Source organism: Mustelus asterias, chromosome 3 (genome assembly GCF_964213995.1).
Source record: "Mustelus asterias chromosome 3, sMusAst1.hap1.1, whole genome shotgun sequence".
In the NCBI taxonomy this organism is placed as follows: Eukaryota; Metazoa; Chordata; class Chondrichthyes; order Carcharhiniformes; family Triakidae; genus Mustelus; species Mustelus asterias.
In genome coordinates this window covers 106,147,335-106,165,671 of record NC_135803.1, presented here as the reverse complement: position 1 = coordinate 106,165,671, position 18,337 = coordinate 106,147,335, and the positions used below count along the sequence as shown (strand labels likewise).

At 41.4% G+C, this 18,337-nt stretch overlaps 1 protein-coding gene across 1 annotated transcript in view; it reads left to right on the top strand.

Annotated features, from left to right (window-relative positions):
• The window catches only part of LOC144491857 (protein bassoon-like), a 517,892-nt gene that overhangs the window by 44,644 nt on the left and 454,911 nt on the right, over positions 1-18,337 (top strand). Inside the window, exon 3 of the mRNA XM_078210147.1 lies at positions 17,129-18,010. Coding sequence (XP_078066273.1) covers positions 17,129-18,010 — 882 coding nt within the window. The remainder of the gene's footprint in view (positions 1-17,128; positions 18,011-18,337) is intronic.

Below are 18,337 nucleotides of genomic sequence, written 5' to 3'. Positions count from 1 at the left end.
CGGCTTTAACCACCAATTTAGGCAGTGAATTCCAGGTATCCACCACCCTCTGGGTGAAAAGGTTATCCTCATGTCACCTCTAATCCTTCTTTCAATCACTATAAACCTATGCTGCCTGGTTATTGACCCTCAACTAGGGGAAACAAGTCTTTACTATCTTCCCTGTCCAGGCCACTCATCATTTTGTATATATCAATTAGATCACCCATTTGCCTCCTCTGCTTTAAGGGCAGCATCCCTAGCCTATCCAATCTCTCCTCATAGCTGCAATTTTCAAGCCCTGACAATATTCTTGTAAATCTCCCCTGCACCCTCTCCAGAGCAATTATGTCCTCCTTGTAATGTGGTGTACACAAAATTCCAGCAGTGGCCTAACCAGCGTTTTATATAGTTTCATCAGTACATTCCTGCTTTTGTATTCAATACATTGACTAATAAATGACAGCATTTCATATGCTTTCTTGACCACCTTGTCCACCTGTCCTGCCACTTGTTAATTTTGTCGGCTGCCAGGTGGGAAGCAGAGCACCAATGCCATAAATGAAAAACATTTCTGGCTTCCTGCGTTTTTGTTCTGCCCTTCCCCTCACCACCTCCAAAAATGTCAGAGACATTGGCTGGAATTTTCTAGCCGTTCATGCTGGCGGGATCTTCTACTGCTGCCGACGGTGCACCGGGCTTTCTGCTGGCAAGAGGTATATTCAACGGGTAAACCCGGTGACAATGGTGGGACCAGAAGATCCTGCTGCCAACCAATGGCAGGCTGCTTCTGCCACCACAAAACTTGAGACAGGTTATGTGAAAAATCCCACCCATTGTGTTGTTTTGGGCAAACTGCCCCTTTGCATTGAATTTACATTCATCATCTAGGGGGAGCTGTTTTTCCACAATCATATTGATCTATGTACCTGCATGCACTACATTTGCTTCCAATCTGGGCATTTTAATCATGTTTGGTCAGCGATGTGATGGGTTAAAGCAGAATAGCAAAATTAAAAAGAAAACACTATGAATTAAGCAATCAACCTGTGTTCTACACAAAGCTTTTAATCGAGGCTTTGTATATTTGTCAAACTATATTAAAGAAGACATTAAGTCGTATTTCAGTTTGAATAAAGCAAGGATATAAAATAGCGCTCACAATCAGTTTATTACTGGGACGCAGAAGATGTTTGTGCCTAATCTGAAAATAGCTCCTGGGTGGTCAATACCTAGGGAACTCTTTACTATGCACCTCTTGTCCTCAATGATCTCTTGCATCTGGTTCCCTTTCTTCCACAAGCCTCCACTGTTCAAGTTGTTCTGACTCTATTAGTAGGTGCATTTAAGGCCTAACTACAAGTTAACTGCTAGTTTAAACTACTACTGACCCTATCCCAACCATGTCTGCTCTCTGCCTTCCTCAGTGAGCACTAGTTCTTTTTCTCAAGCCTTCTAAACTTCTCTGAATATCAAAATAGTGTTTCTGCACTGGACTGCATTGTAAGACTTGGCTGCTATGTCTCCGATCTACTGCACTGTTTCATAAATGTTACAATAATTTTGACCAGTTTATGGCTCTTAGCCACCACTACATTTTCCTGCTGAGTCTGTGGCTGGCTGATGGGTTGTGCTGGTTTTTTTAGCTTCTTAAGGAGTCAGGAAGGTGGCATTAGACACCCACAGGTAAGAGGAATGTCAACCCGGTGCTCTGGGAGCTTCATCCTAGGATGCTCTGCCTGTGATCTCATTCCCTCCAAGCAGGTCAAGCTGAGAAGGGTGTACCCACTTAGCAGGCCGGGGTCCTGTGGACCTCAGGCCACCAGAGGATGCCTATCAATGTCATCGCAGCCAACACAGCATAATAGGCTGCCCCATTTTAGCTGCAGATGTTGGGGCTGCACCTAGACATAGCAGTAGGTATTATGTTGAAGGTATACAGGTGGCATTACTGTCCAACCGTTGTATATAGTTTTGGCACTTGTAAATGTATGTTCATTCGCACTATTTAGAAACCATTTGGAAGTTTCCTTGATTCCATCTTGCAATGAATAGTCTCAGTGGTTTTGGACATTAAGGGTCTGAATTGTGCCCCCCCCCCCCCCATCAGAGTTCAATGATGAACTCCTGGAGATTAATTTCTCATTATCAATACCATCCTGTCCTGATCTTCTTGATGCCCTGCTGCCTCTTGCTGCTCAGGCTGTTGCTCTTCCTGCCCCTGTGCCCACCTCTGACAGAACCCCCTCCTCACCTACGTAAGAACCAGTAGTAAGGTGGGGTAGGCTGGAGCCTGTACGATCTAGATCTGTGAACGGATTGAATAAATAAATCTAGTGAAAATATTCTTTACAGGTTTGCCTCTATCTCATGAGCTACCAGTGCTAAACTCTATGCCTGTTCAGTATAGACATGACAGTCCACCTCGCCCTTCCAGGTGAAGGACATCCTGGATGACCAGAGATGGCTCTCCTCCTGTTCATAAATGACTGTACTTGGAAACATTGTTCTTTGACTTTGTGGTGAGAGCCATTGGTGAGAAGCCTCCCTCTGACACCATTCAGCTTGCCTCCATTACCCTTGAGACTCTAGAAAGACTATTGACTTGGCATCATTGAAAGACCTAGCACATGAGGCCTTGTCAGCCCTGACCATTCACCCGGGAGGATGGAGGTTTGGAGTCAGTTGTTTGCTGGTGTCCACCAGCTGTGCCTCTTGGAGGCATCCACCGCCCTCCCTCTCTTTACCATCTAACTCCACATGTTTTGTCTCTCCTCTGAGCCTATACCCAATATCATTTCCATGCCCACTCTGATAATGAGCTATCTGTTTCTATGAACCCCTTTCCCCCCCCCCCTCCCCTTCCCTGCTCATGAAACCTTTACCTACAAAACTATCACCCCTGATCACACCTGTCAACCTACGCATCCCACTCCCACTGTGTTCCCCTACCCTCAGTTCAACTCCCTGGACACCACCATCGACAGCACTGATCATGCCCTCGAGAAACATCTCTGCCACCATTCTTGCCCAGAAACTCCCCCTTCTACCCAAACGCAGGACACTCATACCCAACAAGAAAGGCCCTTCCCTCGATCTATGTCGCTGCACCCTTTTATTTCCTCACTGCACCCACCCCACCATGGACAGCCTCCTGTGTCCTATCTCCCCAAACTCCATTCCACCCTTTTCTTGCTTCTCCTCCTAGCTTTCACCCAACTTGTCTTTCAGGCAACCAATGTGAATCAAGAGGATTTGTGATTCACTGTTAGAATTCCAGCTGATGTTACTGCTGGACAGTCAGTTCCCAGAGCAGAATTCCAGCTCAATAGATGGTAACTTTTATTTTTTTGTTTAGAGATGTGGATGAACAGTCACAAGACTACTTGATTAACTTTTAACCAAAGAATAAAACATTTACTAAATATGAAAAAATTGACTATAATCTGCTCCTTCACTGCACCTATATCTTTACAGATATACACAGATTTGTAAGGATTACACAAGTTACCAAAGTAGATCTAATACTTTAATGTGAGTACATAGTCTGTATAATCAAATAGGCAAAATGTGGCCAGACACACCACACCAGACAGATGCTACCAATACAACTTTTGTGGATGTCTCAACAAATGCCCCCAGATGCTTGTTACACTTTGAGTTCACTGGAACTCTGAGTTTTCCACTCGCAAAAAACGCACCTTGGAATCTTCTCCCAAACAAAGCTTTCTCTCGAATGCCCTCACAAAGAATCCACTTCCAAAATTTTAGTCTCACCTTTGATTGTCACATGCATTCCAGCTTCTATATAAACTCTCAGGTACCCAGACCTGCCAATAGAACAATACTGCTTCACAGGTTGTACGAAGATGTCACCAAATGTTTTGATTTGTTGTGGATGTCTGGCTTCTCACTTTAAATCTGTTTTTTTGCAGTGGTCTCTTTAACTCGGAGCATTTTCTCTGCTTTTTACTTTAATCCACCAGAATCTTGTTCAACTCTTGTTCTTTGTTCCTTTATTTTAATTGTCTTCCTGAGCCATACATTTTGTCCCAACGCCTTGGATTCTGGCCTTTCTTTTGGGAAGTCTGCTCCCTGGTCCTGTCTAGCTTCTCCTGGATCCAGCTGTAAACTAAACTCCAAAGTTCTTTAACTTAAGGTGGCCCCTGGTTACTAAGCAATAATCCAGTTTTCCTTTAAAACATGTTTACTTTCATGTTGTAAACTCTTTAAACTGTGCCTGCATTGTAATTACAATGACCAAAACACACAGACGTGGAGGCACATTTGTTTAACATGAGGCTAACTAAAGTTTTAACCCTTTCTTATGCATTCTTGGGGCGGCACAGTGGTTAGCACTGCTGCCTCACAGCACCAGAGACCCAGGTTCAGTTTCCGGCTTGGGTCACTGTCTGTGCGGAGGTTGTATGTTCTCCCTGTGTCTGCATGGGTTTCTTCCAGGTTCCTCCCACAGTCCGAAATGTGCTGGTTAGGTGCATTGGCCATGCTAAATTCTCCCTCAATGTACCCGAACAGGTGCTGGAGTGTGGCGACTAGGGCATTTTCACAGTAACTTCATTGCAGTGTTAATATAAGCCTACTCGTGACTAATAAATTACTAGAAACACAAAATTAAACTTACATACAGCTATATCCTATTTCCAATATCCACAAATGCAAATATAGATTTTTAAAAAATACTCCTGTTTCCTAACACCACAAGAAGGCCAAAGCAGGGTCTACTCACCTCAAAGTCCGGGAAGAAATCAAGCTTGCCAGGTGCACACCGGCCGTGATGCGAACATTCTAACTTCTAACGGTGGGGAACTTAATTTGGAGATGGTACTTGATTCTAGTGATGTGACTGTTTAATTACATGCTAACATGCAAAAGGGCTTTCTGACATTGTTCATTGGGAAGCTTGATCTGCCATTAAAATCCTGAAAACAGAATTTCTAAAGTTCATCCAATGGGAAACTGACTTTTGGCCTCCTGCCAAATTAGGTTTTCCCAGATGCCAATCTTTCTGCTGCTGGGGGGACTGGAAGGTTTGGCCCTTAATTTTTGCTTTGTTCATCTCAACAGAAGATGGAAGTTCAAAGAAGGGGAATGGGAGAACAGCTGAGAAGAACCACAAGATCCAATTTGTGATTTGAAACAGTACAATTTTAAGCCGTTCTGGCTAATCCACCATGAAGCTTGTCAAGCTGCCCATATTTTAAGTAGCATTTTAAGATGAAATTTATCACAACCTCCCACTCTCGTCAATGACAGCTAACTGGAAACACGAAACATACTGAACACAGGTTATTGCATTATGCAAAGATGAAACAGGAGTTGATTCAAATAAAGCTTATTAAAAGTTTATTTATTAGTGTCAAAAATAGGCTTACATTAACACTGCAATGAAGTTACCGTGAAAATCCAGACATAAAGTACTTTGAAAATCTGTATTAAGGGCCAGTGTGAACGTGAGATTTGTGTTTGGATCCTCAAATCTTGACATTCACTAATTTACTGAGAACAGGTTATCCGTCTACAGATTAAGATTTCTATCAGGTGTTATTGCATGAACAGAATCCACAACAGATGTTCTAGCTCTCTGCAACACATTCAAACATGAACAGTAGTGTCATGTAGAAATCCAGCAGGGAACACAAACTGCTAATTCTCCTCGAGTGAGAGATTATTTCCTGCACTGTATTTGGCTTTTAGTGTGGTTTTGTTGGGGTTGTTGCAGAATTTTGCCTCAGCTCCCAGCGATAGTAATTTTTGAATGTTTTTGATATACGTGTCTATTAAAAGATAATCATCATGGTAACGATGCCTTCAGTGTTCCTTGGTTGATTTCTTATCATCACAATGAATAAATAGTTCAACATATTACTGAGATATTTGGGTAATATTTTGTGGCATGCAATTTTTGGTTTCTATTTAACTGAAGAAAGAATATCTTAATGAGACTCATTGTAAGGTATTAATTATTTAACGCCACTTACTTGGGACCAATAAGTCAAAAGTAGCAAGCCCTCTGATATTATTACTGAGGCTGCTAACCACACTGTACGGATTTGGTTGCCCTGGGGATATAATAAAGCAAGATATTACTTTACGTCTTCTGACATTATGTCTTCAGGTTACTAAACGTAGCTTCTTGGTATGCGATTACAAACCCATTGCAATATCCTGTTATTAATATAGGACTTACACTTTTGTAAATTTCTGGCACTTGCTAGCAGTAACCTCCTTCATCACTTACTGTAAACTTGGCATTTATTGTTTTGAACCTGTATAAAAAGGTTTAAGAAATTGATCTTGCATCTACACTAATATTGAAATTCTCTACTTTATTGATTTATGCAAATACTTTTAATTTTATCCTGGATTTTAAAATCCTTGTGTTGAATTTCACCTGGTCAACTGAAACACGAGGGATCCAGGGACCTCCTCTAACTAGATTATATTGTTAATTCAGAACACATCATTCTAGCTGTTAACACAGATAATGGTTCAATGAAATGGTTGATTGGTTTATCACAACAGTAATGACTATTTTAACTCTTGTGTTAGCTGTTGAAGTGTTCTCCATGTTGGGGAAGTGTGGGTTGTGGAAACAAGGCATTATATAAGTCGGCAGCATAATCAAAAGTAAATGGAGAGCTAGAAACAGAAGATAGTATCAAGAGGAGTGACCAGAAACATATTCAGGGTTGGGAGTTAGGTAAGGTGTAAAAGGAGGAGAGGGCATGTAAGAGTGGCTGAGTTTATGGATCTTGAAGAATGCAAACTTGCTGCTGCATTTGCCTATATTTCAAAATAGTTTTGGCTGTGAAATAATTTGGGATATTCTGCGTTTGTGAAACTTACTCTACTAGGGGCGGCACGGTAGCACAGTGGTTAGCACTGCTGCTTCACAGCTCCAGGATCCCAGGTTCGATTCCCGGCTCGGGTCACTGTCTGTGTGGAGTTTGCACATTCTCCTCGTGTCTGCGTGGGTTTCCTCCGGGTGCTCCGGTTTCCTCCCACAGTCCAAAGATGTGCGGGTTAGGTTGATTGGCCAGGTTAAAAATTGTCCCTTAGAGTCCTGGGATGCGTAGGTTAGAGGGATTAGCGGGTAAAATATGTGGGGGGAGGGCCTGGGTGGGATTGTGGTCGGTGCAGACTCGATGGGCCGAATGGCCTCCTTCTGCACTGTAGGGTTTCTATGTTTCTATGTTAAATGCAAGTTATTTTTGTCCATTCTTTCAAAAGGGTTAATTTTAGTGGTGATAGAATTTGCGCTGATATTGTGAACACTTTGCCATATTTTGTATATGAGGGAATGTCTGCAAATGGTTTAAGTAACTGATCTTGCATCTCCACAAATAAACATTGACATTCTCTGCTTTAGTGAATTGTACAAATATTTGGATTTTATGCAGGATTTTAATATGGTCAAAAGGATTGTGATAGAGCTAAACCGTTAAGCTGACACTAGTGATTCTTAAATTGTCTGCAAAAGGAAGACTGCAGTATTAGAACAACCTCAATAAAACTTAAAAACAGAAAATGCAGCAATTCTGTGAGCACCAGTTGGGGGTGGGGGGGAGCAATTGTTCTGTTAGTGTTGGTGCTTATACCTGAAACGTTAGTCAGTTTTTTTTAGATTAATGTTGGTTAATGTCAATGTGTCAGTTATAAACACCCACTTTCATTCTGATGCTGAGACTTGGGTTGCATTCTCATGCCCCAAGAAAGTTGAATTGGTGCAAGAACCAGCAAAATTGAGGCTGTGTGACTGGAAATTAGAATTTTCCCCCTCAAAATGAACTCCGTACAAACTCCCATATGGAGAAAACTTCAACTTGTGATGCCACTTGCATGGCCTGTGAGTGGTTTGGGGTCACCACTGACAGGCATAGGAGAAATTTATACTTTATGTCCCACAGTATTTTCATTGTGTAGGGAAACCTATAGAAAACCCGCCAGGTTAAAAAAAAGTTTGGGAATCTTTGGAGAAGCCTGCTGAGGAGTTGAGTACTTTCTGACAGAAAAGTTTTGACAATTGGATGGCACAGTGGTTAGCACTGCTGCCTCACAGTGCCAGGACCCAGGTTTGATTCTCGGCTTGGTCACTGTCTGTGGGGAGTCTGCACATTCTCCCAGTGTCTGCGTGGGTTTCCTCCCACAGTCCGTAAGACGTGCTGGTTAGGTACATTGGCCATGCTAAATTCTCCCTCAGTGTACCCAAACAGATGCCGGATAGGGCGACTAGGGGATTTTCACAGTAACTTCATTGCAGTTGATGTAAGCCTACTTGTGACACTAATAAGTAAACTTTAAAAAAAATGTTAAACTTTAACTGCAAATGTTATGATTAGATACTGTCTTCTAACTTAGATGTGTTTTACAGCGGTGATTTATCGTATAAAATAGAACGGCCTTATGTAACTGTTGAGATGCATAGGTTTACTTTTCTCATTGGGAATATATCCAATTATGTATTCAAAACTGAAGAAGAGAGTAACTTGGAAAACCCCCGTCTAATTAGTGATTTTAAATTTCTACAGTGGTTTAACTTGAGGGTGGGGAGAATGGCGTACTACATAAACTTAGATATCAGCCACCTGCTCCAGTCATCGGCTTTGAAATAGAAAAAATAACCTTGTTTTTCAGTTTCAATAGACTTCATTGTTTGAAGTTTTAATGATTGTCTTGACAGCTGAGTCTATTAACATAGAACATAGAACATAGAACATTACAGCGCAGAACAGGCCCTTCGGCCCACGATGTTGCACCGACCAGTTAAAAAAAAACTGTGACCCTCCAACCTAAACCAATTTCTTTTCGTCCATGAACCTATCTACGGATCTCTTAAACGCCCCCAAACTAGGCGCATTTACTACTGATGCTGGCAGGGCATTCCAATCCCTCACCACCCTCTGGGTAAAGAACCTACCCCTGACATCGGTTCTATAACTACCCCCCCTCAATTTAAAGCCATGCCCCCTCGTGCTGGATTTCTCCATCAGAGGAAAAAGGCTATCACTATCCACCCTATCTAAACCTCTAATCATCTTATATGTTTCAATAAGATCCCCTCTTAGCCGCCGCCTTTCCAGCGAAAACAATCCCAAATCCCTCAGCCTCTCCTCATAGGATCTCCCCTCCATACCAGGCAACATCCTGGTAAACCTCCTCTGCACCCTCTCCAAAGCCTCCACATCCTTCCTGTAATGTGGGGACCAGAACTGCACACAGTACTCCAAGTGCGGCCGCACCAGAGTTGTGTACAGTTGCAACATAACGCTACGACTCCTAAATTCAATCCCCCTACCAATAAACGCCAAGACACCATATGCCTTCTTAACAACCTTATCTACTTGATTCCCAACTTTCAGGGATCTATGCACACATACACCTAGATCCCTCTGCTCCTCCACACTATTCAAAGTCCTCCCGTTAGCCCTATACTCAACACATCTGTTATTCCTACCAAAGTGAATTACCTCACACTTCTCCGCATTAAACTCCATCCGCCACCTCTCGGCCCAACTTTGCAACCTGTCTAAGTCTTCCTGCAAACTACGACACCCTTCCTCACTGTCTACCACACCACCGACTTTGGTGTCATCAGCAAATTTGCTAATCCACCCAACTATACCCTCATCCAGATCATTAATAAATATTACAAACAGCAGTGGCCCCAAAACAGATCCCTGAGGTACACCACTTGTAACCGCACTCCATGATGAATATTTACTATCAACCACCACCCTCTGTTTCCTATCCGCTAGCCAATTCCTGATCCAATTTCCTAGATCACCCCCAATCCCATACATCTGCATTTTCTGCAGAAGCCTACCATGGTGAACCTTATCAAACGCCTTACTAAAATCCATATATACCACGTCCACTGCCTTGCCCCCATCCACCTCCTTGGTCACTTTCTCAAAAAACTCAATAAGGTTAGTAAGGCACGACCTACCTGCCACAAAACCATGCTGACTATCACCTATCAATTCATTACTCTCCAAATAACTATAAATCCTATCCCTTATAATTTTTTCCAACATCTTGCCGACAACAGAAGTGAGACTCACCGGTCTATAATTCCCGGGGAAGTCTCTGTTCCCCTTCTTAAACAATGGGACAACATTCGCTAACCTCCAATCTTCTGGTACTATACCAGAGGCCAACGACGACCTGAAGATCAGAGCCAGAGGCTCTGCAATCACTTCTCTTGCCTCCCAGAGAATCCTTGGATAAATCCCATCCGGACCAGGGGATTTATCTATTTTCAGACCCTCCAGAATATCCTGCACATCCTCCTTATCAACTGTAATACTGTCTATTCTACTCCCTTGCAACCCAGTGTCCTCCTCAGCTATATTCATGTCCCCTTGCGTGAACACCGAAGAGAAATATTGGTTCAATGCTTCACCAATCTCCTCCGGTTCCACACATAACTTCCCTCTGCCATCTATAACTGGCCCTAAACTTGCCCTAACCAACCTTCTGTTCTTGACATACCTATAGAATGTTTGGCTGAGTTTCAAAAGGAGGTGAAGGACTTGGCTCCATGGGGAATTTGTTTGCACACTGTTTAAGGGACTGAGAGTATTTTTTAATTGGCAGTTTTAATCTCTCTTTGATTTGATTTCTGAATAGATGTTTGTTGTCAAATCTTAATGACCATTTAAGAGTATTTAATTTTTTTCAATGAGACTGGAGTTTTTTCTGTGCAATATAACTGCGTGTTTGACAGCTTGAAGTTTGAAAGAAGTTTAGGAATTTATTAGAGGTTTAATTGTTTTTTCCAAGTCCATATCAAGGGCTTTTCATTACTGTTACATGACTCTTGATGTCTGTCCGTAGTGGAAATTGAGTGAGTTGCATTGGAAGATGCACAGAGGCAGGGGGTATGGAGATATGAGGGGCATAGGTTGTGGGTGGGAGACTGAGGGGGATAATTATTAGGGAAAAAAGAACAATGTGGCTTGTTGGCCCAATGTCCTTGGGAACCAAAGCAGGCCTATTAAATATCCCGCCTTGGCACCCAGACTCGTCTGCAGCCCTCTGGCCTGACTAGGAATGTGGCTTACTCAAACCTTGCAGTCCACATCTCTAGGACACAAGAATATGGCAGACATGAGAGGAGGTGACGGCTTCAGGTTTGTGAAGTCGAAAATTACTCCAACTTGCAGTTCCCAAGCCTGAGGTGAAAATCCAGCCCTTCTTGTCTATTAGTAGTATTTTCTGTTTCTATTTCAGATTGGCAGCATTCATCATTCTTTTCCTTTCAACAATGAGTTTACACTTCAGTCAGAGGCCTTTCCATGTACCGATGAGACCTTGCACACAGCATTATGGTTTTAATCCTGTAGCAGAGCCAATAGTTGTGATTAGCAAGCAAATAAACTATGTTCCCTAAATTACTTGCTGCGGCAATTTAGACTATAATTGTGATAATTTGGGCTGATTGATGTTGGCCATTTGTTGGTTGCTAAATGGACTCTCAGTATTGTACCTCCTCTGAAACATCTGTAAAATAATTACAACAGCTCCTCAGCTTTTGTTATTGTGTTTTTCGTACTTCAATTTATACGGGTCCTCTCCTGCTTCTTTCACATTTAAAAAAAGTTTTGCTTTTAAAAATTATTAAAGTGACAGAAAGGATCGTAGGTGTAGCATGTCTCATAACAGCTGGCTCAAAAATGGCTGGGTTCTTTTTTAATGAACTATCTTAGAATTGTATCATAGAATGGCTACAGCAGAGAAGGAGGCCATTCAAACCTTTACCTTCATGCTGGCTTTCAGCAAGAGTAACTCGGCCAGTTCCATTCTCTTTCCCTTTTCCTATATCCCTACATTTTGTTTCTCTTTAGTTAATTGTCCAATTCTCTTTTGAAAGCCATGATTGAATCTGCTTCCACTATAAACTTAGGTTGGGCATTCCAGATCCTATCATACATTGCGTAACAAAGATTTATTTCTTGTTTCCTTTAGTTCTTTTGCCTTAAATCACCTTAAATCATTGTCCTCTCATTCTTAGCTCTTCCACCGTGGGAACAGTTTCTCTACCAAATCTCTCAATGTTCTCTTCTGTAAAACAACAACCCCAGCTTCTCTGGTATATTCATGGAACTGAAGTCCCTCATCTCTGGAATTATTCTCAGAAATTTTGCTGCACGCTCTCATGCTTGTGCATGCTTTCTAAAGTGTGGTACTTATGATAGGCCACACAACTCCAGCTGAGGCGGAACCAGTGTTTAATGAAGGTTCACTACAACTTCTCTGCTTTTGTGCTGTATGTCTTTATTTATAAAGCTCAGGATCCCATATATCGTACTTACTGTTTTCTCAATCTGCACTGCCACCAATACAGATTCCCTCGCACTCTGAAAGCTCTTTTATAACAAGTTCATAATCATAAACTTTTAACAAATCATTTATTATATACTATAAAGGTGATCTTTTCATTTATTCACAATTATACATATTGTGCTTACTGAGTTATAACAGGTTAACCAAAGCAAAAATAGGTGACATATAGGGTTGCAAATTTAAACATCATAGAGTTATCACAACTCGGAACTTGCATTTCTCCTACACCTGTTGTTTAAACCTTTGACAGAACATCAATGATGATGTTGTTTTTCCCCATAATCTTTTCATTGTTAACTGGATGTGGTGAGGATGCATGGCAATTCTCTTTAGAAGCATCTTGACCAACTTCTATTTTGTGCAACGCGCTCTCAGCCTGTCTGGTGGAACTGTAAACCAATACTCTGGGGGCCTCTCCCTCTTTACGAATGAATGAATATTAGTCACGCTTTATGATATAAATGATTTTTGCTTAAGTTTCCCCATTTTAATGCAAAAGAACATGGTTTTAGTTCCTCTGCTTTGTTGGTGGAAGCATGCCTTTAAAATTGCCACATAATGCATTTAATTTGATTGACAACAAACTTCAAAAATTATCCTCCTCAATAACTTCCTTCAGATTTTGTTGTTTCATTGTTTTGAGCAAATAAACCTGCACTGAGGGAGGTTTGCTCCCTATACTCAAGTCGTCATCTCGTTTAGCTAAAATGTGTGTCACAGTCTTGCGCACCCATTCATGTTCTTCCCACCGTTGCTTCAAAAGTAGAGCCTTTGTCTTCATTTCTTTCATAATCTTGTCCAAATATTTGTTTGCTCTCTTATTTTCTAATTCTTTTTTAAGTTTGTTGATCTTTTCATTCAACTCAGCAATTGCTCTAACCTTGAAGGCATCTACTTCAACCATCGATTTTTAATTTTAGGGCCTCATTTGCTTTTTTCAGTCGGCTATGTTCTCAGCTGCTCTGGTTGAGTTCATTTGCCTTTGTTTCAGAGTCATCTGCAGAATCCTTATACAAGTTTGACAACTTCTCATGGCCATTGCATTCACTTTGGAATCTTTTCTCTTTGGTTTATGACTACTTCTTAGACTCTTTCAGTTTAGCTGGCAGATCCTCAATCTGGTTTTTATTTTCCTGAGCTGCTTTTAAAATCTGGATTGGTTCTTTCATGTTACACATCTCATTGTATTCAAACTCCAAATTACATCAATGTTCAAGAATGTAATTTGCTATTGTCACAATGAAATTCTAGTAGTTCATCAGTCACGGTTTTTAATCTGCATTCAATCAACTGTTTTGATTTATCACTAATTCCTTTTCTTATTGTTGTGTCTTGCCACACATAATGTTTTTAACCCTCACCAGAGTCGCTAATGTTGTGTCTTGTCACACTGTATGTTTTTAACCCTTATACGGTGGACAAAGAATGCTGAGTTGACTTAATAATACAATAACACATATTCATTCGCACAATTAATATTAATTACAGTTGTTACTTTTACAGGACAATCAGGATTCAAACTTAATGCTAGACTTTGACTTAATTTTGACTGACAAGTATCTAAGCAGATATTAGCTTGTATCCACGTGTTGGTCTCTGCAGTCTCAGTATGGTCTGGTCTTTGATCTGGTCTGATCTTTTTGGTTCTGGTTTGTTGTTCTTCTCCTCTGGATGGTCCAGGGTCATCCTTCATGATGGTTGGTCTCTAGAGTTGCCGCTGCTGGTAGTGTTGTGCATAGCATCTTTATCCTTTGATTATTTTGTGCCCTTTAGGGCAGGCCCTCGATCACTACCAATCAATCGCTCAGAGTTCGATCGCCCTGATCGATGGAGTCCAGTCGGGTGCTGCCACACCGATTTTGGGGTGTGTACCAAGCAGCCATGCCTGCATGTGCTGGAGGCACATAGGTCACATACCTCCCTCCCAAATAAGGGATTAAGGTGCCTCTTTGTCTGGTGAACAAGTATTTTTGACCAGAGAGTGTCCATTGTCTTCGGGATGGCCTATTTCCTGTGTATTACAAATGTCTAAGGCTGTGGCCTGCTTGTCTCAGTCCAGTATTCATTTAGGGCTGCAGCCTGTTTGTCACAATCTTTACACACACTTGGCCATCTTATCCCATCATGCTTTGCAATCATCACCTTTGGTGGCCCGTTTGGCCACACTATTCAAGGCTTTTTTCATGGTATTTAATTGACTTGAAGTTCAAGTTTTCATTAAAGATCAATTTTTGTTGAATTCACTTCTGCAATTTTAGCATTTGGACATTTCAAGTCCCCCATTCAAGTGTTCTACTTCCTGTGGCTGACACTTGTTTCTTATTATTTGATTCATCTTTTATGCATGAAAGTTAGTTCTCTACACTGACCAGTTTTTCCTTTGTAGAACCTCGTTCCTCACATAGCCTTTGACATTCTTGCATCTCCAATATTAACTTTCCTTGGCCTTGGGCTAGGCATTTTTCCACTTTAGCTTCTTTATCGGTAACAAGCTTCTTGAGTTTGGACACAGTAATTTTTGGGAGTTTGGCAAGTTCAGCATAGTCAAACAACTGCTGAAACACATCCACCACCATGTTACCATCTGTGCGTACCAAATTGTTAACCAGCATAAAAACCCTTTTATAGATAAACTGTTGAACAATTCCCACAGTAACAACCCCATGACTACTTTCAAACTTAAACTTTGTACAGGGAACAGGTTCATAAGTTCCATAATTGCCCCTTATCAATACTTTTTTTTCCATTGAACCCACTGGAAGATGAATCATATCAGCCATCATCAGCCACTATCAATGACTGAACTGCCCCAGTGTGTCTCAAAATATTAATTGGTTAACTTGTTTTGTTGGAGTAAGAGAATACTTCTCCTTTAGAGACAAAACCTCCAATGGCCTCCAGTTACATGACTCTTGGTCAGTAACCAGGGAAGAATCCTCTTGACTATACTGAACCACATCCTGCAATTGTACCATGCTTCTATTTTAACACTTGTTTTCTTTATTGGTACTGTCTTTTCCAAAGACTCAAGTGTCCCTATTACTGCTTCTGATTTAGCATTCAGCTTCCAACAAATTGCTCTTCTATGCCTCATCCAATAGTAGTGAAAGTATGCTCTTTACATCGCTTTTATCCCTTATGCTATCATCTTCATTGAGTGGAATGGCTTCTGCCCCCTCCCTAAAGCCAAAGTATTTTTTATTCCTCCAGCTTCCCTGTGAGTTCACAAATGGAGATCCACTGCACTGCCCCTAGCTGTCTATGTGATCGATCATATCCATCTGAAAGAACTGCTGCTTCCCATATTTTAGAAACCCTGCAGGCTTCCAAGTATGACATGTTGGCTAGTGGAATGTTGTTTTGAAATTTTGAAATCTCTCTCATCTTCTCAAAATTCTGGTTAAGGTTTACTTCCTGATACCACAATCTAGTAACATTTATTTTTCCCTGGCAAATTCTACACATATTTCATGTATTTTCCTTAAGTCCAAAATTTTAACTGATTTGCTCTGGCAATAAGCTCATAAGCATTAGGTACGGCAGTTTTAATTGTCACGTAACTTGAAGATTGTTCTTCCAAAAGATTGCTTTCCCCACCAAGATGCTGTACAAAATAAGAATCCGTGTGTCCTTTGGCCACTCTTTGTTGTCACTTTTTCAGAAATATCTCTTAACTCTGTCCTCCGTGTATTTAGGCATTAGGTGAAGGTTCTTTGCTAAATCAAAGCTCGGAGTGGGACTCGACTCATCCGCTGAACAATTAGCTCTTCTTTCACCCCATAACTTCAGTTTTTCTTTAGCCAACTTGTACTGTCTGATTTCTTTCTCTCTCCTTGAAACACTGTCTCTTTTCTTATCTTTTTGCTCCCTTGCTAACTTCTCTCTTCAGGCCCTTGCATTTTCTTTCCTTACTAGCTGAAGTTGTTTTATCTGCAACTGAATTCTAGCCAACTTAAGCTGTGTCCTACCTGGGTCAGGCTTTTCTTCTTCCAATCCCAGATGCTGTGTTATTACCTCAACTATGTCACATTTTTTAGCTGCAGTTTTTAACTCTAACTTAAGTTTTTCTGCAAATGCTAGTTACCTAAGCTTGGTTAATTGTTGCAAATCACTCAGGGATAAATCTTCCCTCTCCAGAAATCTCTCTAACTGTCCTGGCTGGAGACAATACACATCTCTTTAACCTGTGCTTAACCTTCTCTCCACTCACATGGATTACCTGTAAAGACTCACATTCCAACCATTGTTTTGTAAATTGAGTTTGTGTCTTTATATGCCCTGTTTGTGAATAGCACTCCCACTCACCTGATGAAGGGTCAGCGCTCCAAAAGCTAGTGGCTTGTGCTACCAAATAAACCTGTTGGACTTTAACCTGTTGCTGTGAGACTTCTTACTCTCCATAAAAGCCATAGCAACTGACAAACACGTCACACTTTTCAATAAGTACAATAAAATTCACCATGAGATCCAAATAGCCCTAATTTTAGTGAGTCCTAACCCCAGTGTACATCCACAGTTTTGAAATCCCGCAGAGAACCCCCATGTTTTCAATTTCAAGAGCTCAAGTGTAAGGTGTTTGCTATTTTGTGACTAACATTTGGAGAAGCAAGTCCTTGATATTGACAGGTGGGCATCCCACGTTTTTGAGGGCAAAAATTCGAGGAACACTCTGAGTAGATTTATATGGTAATCAGTAATTTGATGCCTTATGATTTGAGGTTACAAAAATGTTTCTCTACTCTATTTTCTGATGATGTAACAGTACATTTTTCTTTTTTTGTAGGTAGAAGAATGGTTGTGTTTAAACTGCCAGATGCAGAGAGCTCTGGGAATGGACATGACTACTGCACCACGCTCCAAAAGTCAGCAGCAACTACACTCCCCATCACACCAGGCCCAAACAGAACCACAAGCAAAACCACAGCAACAGCCTCAAGCAGATCCTGTCCCCCAAAAGGGGAGGACTACACCAATAAAAAGGGAGCTTCCTAAAGTGCCATCTGATGCACAAAGTAAAGCTGAGACGAAGATGCAACCCAGTAAACCTGAGCAGCAGGGGCCAACAGCTAATCAATCCCAACCTGTCAAGCCTGTTGTACAGCCACAGTTGGTTGCCCAATCTGAGGCAACTAGGCCAATTGGTCAGAGCCAACAAACTAGGCCTTCCCCTGTAGAACAAAGGCGGACAGCAGATGGTTCACCAGCAAGAACACAAGCTGGTCCCTCCAATATACCGCAAGATCAAGAGGGTATTACTGGTAAACTCTTTGGGTTTGGAACTTCCCTTTTAAACCAGGCCACCAGCCTTATTTCCACTCAGCCAGAACAGACATCACAAAGTCAACAATCACCTGCTAAAGGGTCTGCAGCTAAACAGGCCCCCAAAATAGTTTTCAGTGATCAAAGCACAGAACTGAGCTCTAAATTGCAGGGTTCGACAGCAGGATTGCTAGTTAAAACTGAGGGTGCCTCTCCACTTAAACAAGGAAAACCAGAACCAGTCATTCAACAGAAAGAAGCCATCAAACCCAAAGTATTGTGCCCTCTGTGTAAAACAGAACTGAACGTGGGATCAAGTCAGCCTCCCAACTTCAACAACTGCACTGAATGCAAAGTCCAAGTGTGCAACATGTGTGGCTTCAATCCAACGCCACATCTGGTCGAGGTAGGACTGATTCAGAATTATAAATATAATAATGTTCAATTTTATGGAGCTCAACTAACAATGAATGTCATGTTTAAAACTAGAAATGTGCTACCGATAGTTTTGGCTTTGAAACCTTTGAAGGAGTTAGTGATGACTTGTTGAATGTAAACTGCTATGATTTCAAGTGCCCTGGCAATGACGACTGCTAAAATTGAGATGATATATTTCAAATGTTTTCTAAAGTTGAACAAAAAGTATGCGCGTGTTTGGTGCAGGGTAGAATAAAATAATGGGTGACCAAAAGTTATATGGTAGTTATGCTTTTGATGCATGGTGGGGAAGTTT